The following is a 3655-nucleotide window of genomic DNA, read 5'->3' as shown; positions in this document are numbered from 1 at the left end:
CTAATCAGGAGGCTGAATAATCGGCGGAGATACTAATGCCTTTTTCAGAGTTTGGAACGCGGCATCACATTCTGCAGTATAGATAAACGGCGCGTCCTTACAAAGTAGGTCGGTGAGCGACTTCGAGACTTTTGAAAAGTCTTTGATGAACCTCCTATAAAACCCCGCATGGCCCAAGAAACTGCGGATAGCTTTGACATTATGCGGTGGTGGCAGTTTCTCGATCACCTCGACTTTGGCATTGTCAACCTCGATCCCTTTCTCTGAGATCTTGTGACCCAAAACAATCCCTTCTCAGACCATGAAATGGCATTTCTCCCAGTTGAGTACCAGATTTTCCTGCGAACACCTGTCTAACACTCGAGATAAATTCATTAGACACATATCGAAGGAGGGTCCATGAACGGAGAAATCGTCCATAAACACCTCCATCGACTCCTCGATCACATCGGAAAATATGGCCATCATACACCGTTGGAATGTCGCCGGAGCGTTACACAATCCAAATGGCATGCGACGATAGGCATAAGTTTCATACGGGCAAGTAAATGTAGTTTTATCCTGATCATTAGGATGAATGGGGATCTGGAAAAAACCTGAGTACTCGTCGAGAAAACAGAAGTACGAGTGTAAAGCGAGGCGTTCTAGCATCTAGTTGATGAATGGCAGTGGAAAATGGTCCTTCCTCGTGTTGGCGTTCAGTTTGCGATAGTCAATACACATGCGCCAACCGGTCATCGTTCTCGTCTGAATGAGCTCGTTCTTTTCGTTGGTGACCACCTTCATTCCTCCCTTCTTCGGAACGACCTATACAGGACTCACCCAATGGCTATCAGAGATAGGAAAAATGATATCTGCATCGAGAAGCTTCATTATCTCTTTCTTCACCACTTCTTGCAGCATCGGGTTGAGGCGTCGTTGATGCTCAATGGAAGTCTTGCATTCGTCCTCCAGATGGATCCTATGCATGCAAAGGAAATGGTTGATTTCCTTAACATCCGCAATTGTGTACCCTATGACCTTCCTGTACTTTCGAAGCATGTTTAGCAGCTCCTGTACCTGAGCATCATCCAAGGAAGAACTGATAATCACAGGGTAAGTTCAGTCTGAGCCGAGAAATTCATACCTAAGCCCTTGTGGTAAGGGCTTCAGTTTAGTCGACTCCAGTCGGGTCTAAGCGGAGAAGATGTGATGACTGGAGTCTCTTTGGATTCTTGGGCTCGATTAGTGGCAGTGATCTCAAGATTGGTGTCACCCTCAGAGGACAGAATAGCCTGAATCGGGGGCTTTGATAGATCCATCGGGGGTATGTCGGGTGTATCCAGGATTCGGCTAAAGGTCCATATATGTTCCTTGTCAGTTTTCTCAGGGTTTAGAAGTATCATCTTCAGAGGATCGCGATCTTGCAATTGATCAAATACCTCCTCCGTCAAAACTTTGATCATGTCGATGAAGTATGAAGATTCCATGACAGAGGGTTGCTTGAGGTTCTGATCAAGTGTGAACTCCACCGTCTCATCGCCAATCTTCATCGTCAGCCTGCCAGCTCTCACATGGATGACTGCGTCTGCGGTGTTAAGGAATGGACGACCAAGTATGATCGGTACTCTCGAGTCCTCGTCCATATCCAATACCACGAAGTCGACTGGTACAAAGAAGTTTCCCACCTTAAGTGGCACATCTTCCAATATCCCAGCGGGAAATTTTACCGATCTATCAGTAAGCTGGAGCGCCATCCTTGTCGGTTTCAACTCTCCCACATTCAACTTCTTGAATATCGATAGTGGGAGAAGGCTAACACTGGCCCCCAGATCACATAATGCCTTGTCAATGGAGACATTACCCAATTTGCAGGGTATCGAGAAGCTTCCTGGGTCAGCTTGTTTGGGTGGTAACTCATGTTGAATTAGCGCACTGCATTCGGTGTTGAGCGATACCGTCTCTTTTTCCACGACTCGCTTCTTCGTGAGTATGTCCTTGAGAAACTTTGTGTAAGACGACATCTGCAGGATGGCTTCTGTGAAAGGCATGGTGATCTCAAGCTTTTTCAGCATCTCGGCAAATCTCGCGAATTGTCGGTCCTCATTGTGCTTCTTCAGGCGAGATGGAAAAGGAACGAACGGAGGTCTTGATGGTGGAGGAACATAGACTTCCTCAGCTTCTTCGTTCACGACCTCTTTGCCTTTGGAGCTTTGCCCCTTTTCCATCATTGGTGAAGTGACTTCTTCAAGCTGCTTGCCACTTCTCAGGGTGATAGCATTGCAGTGTTCTCGTGGGTTGATCTCAGGCTTCCGGGAAGTGACCCGCTTGGTCTTTGAGATGCCGAGGCCATCTGGGCAACCTGGTTGTCGAGTAATTTTAGATGCGACTGCATCCCATCCACTTGAGACTGCATGCTCCCCACTTGATTCTTTACCTCCTCTTGGTCCATCTTCAGGCTATGTAGCACCGTTTCTTGCGTCTTTTGTCCTTGTAAAAGTTGTGCTAACATTGCCTTGATCTCCGAGTCACCATCTTGTTGTGGTGTAGGAGGTGTAGGTGCTCGAAAATTCTGAACCGGAGGTCTGTATGGTTGGTTCTGAATCGGCCCTTGATTCTGCATTGGTGGGGCCCCGCGGCTGAAAGGCAAACCTTGGCGGAATCCGCTGGTTCTGGTTCTGCATTGGCCGATAATTATTTTGCGGAGGGTTCAGGACATTGTTGTTCCTCCAGGAGAGATTTGGATGGTTCCTATATCTTGGGTTGTACGTGTTAGAATAAGGGTTATTGGCGACATAATTCACATCTTCTATTCCTTCGTCAACAGCGTACAAAGCGAGCTCGCCTTGCTGACCAATTGATGTGCTTGTAGAGGAAACAAAGCTTGCATTAGCAAGTTTCATCTTTAGTGCAGCGAGTTCGTCTAGCACCAGTTGCAGCTTAGCGTCGCTATCTTTCCTGGGCATGTCTCTTACGAACTCAAGTGGAGAATCTTCTTCTCTTGCCATTTGATCAATGTGTTGTTCAAGATCCGTGAAGGACATGTGAGAAATGCTTCCTCCATAGGCGGTTCGGATCAATGTCCGGGTATCTGGTCATAAACCTATGATGAACGTGTTGATCAGGTAGTTCTTGTCGAGGCCGTGGTGAGGGCACGATTTTTGGTAGCCCTTGTATCTTTTTCACGCTTCGTGCAGACTCTCCCCGTGGTCTTGCTTGAACGAGTGAATATTGTTTAAGGAGGCTTGAGTGCGATGTGGGGAGAAGAAGTGTTGCATGACCTGGCTCTCTAGTTGGTTCCATGTATGAATGGAATCCGGTTCGAGTTCATAGAGCCAGTCGAGCGCTGCGTCGATCAACGTCCATGAGAAAGCAATCAGGCGGATTGCATCTTCGGTTACCTGATCGGCTCTCTTGATGGATCGGCACATCATCTTGAACCTCGTGAGGGTGCATTGGGATCTTCGTTCGGCCTACCCCGGAAGGCCATGGCGCTCAGCATTTGGATAGTGGTGGGAGTCAGCACGAATCTTGTCATGTCAACCTCCGGCATCCGTATGTCGGACATGAGCTCAGTGTGTTTGGGAGCATTGTACTGCGCAAAGATTTCTTCATTTACATGCGCATCTCCGGGTACGGGTACAACGCCGTGTTCTGCCATCCCCTCTCGATGTTG

General features: G+C 47.9%; 1 protein-coding gene across 1 annotated transcript; it reads right to left on the bottom strand.

Annotated features, from left to right (window-relative positions):
* Positions 1-2207, bottom strand: LOC104820434. The gene is made up of 4 exons (XM_010550877.1): positions 1608-2207; positions 1197-1526; positions 823-1059; positions 1-270 (listed from the first exon to the last, which is right to left on the bottom strand). The coding sequence occupies exons 1-4, from the start codon at positions 2205-2207 to the stop codon at positions 1-3; spliced, it is 1437 nt and encodes a 478-aa protein (XP_010549179.1).
* Between the last annotated feature and the right edge of the window lie 1448 nt (positions 2208-3655).

Source organism: Tarenaya hassleriana, unplaced genomic scaffold, assembly GCF_000463585.1.
Source record: "Tarenaya hassleriana unplaced genomic scaffold, ASM46358v1 Cleome30, whole genome shotgun sequence".
NCBI lineage: Eukaryota > Viridiplantae > Streptophyta > Magnoliopsida > Brassicales > Cleomaceae > Tarenaya > Tarenaya hassleriana.
Note: the sequence above shows the minus strand (reverse complement) of the source record. Positions and strands in the feature narration are given on the sequence as shown.

Coding starts and splice junctions, on each gene's coding strand:
- LOC104820434 (XM_010550877.1), bottom strand. CDS start 2,207: ATGGAAAAGGGGCAAAGCTCCAAAGGCAAAGAGGTCGTGAACGAAGAA. Junction 1,060..1,196: donor AAGAATCCAAAGAGACTCCA/GTCATCACATCT, acceptor GATGATGCTCAG/GTACAGGAGCTGCTAAACAT. Junction 271..822: donor CTATCTCTGATAGCCATTGG/GTGAGTCCTGTA, acceptor TTGGGTCACAAG/ATCTCAGAGAAAGGGATCGA.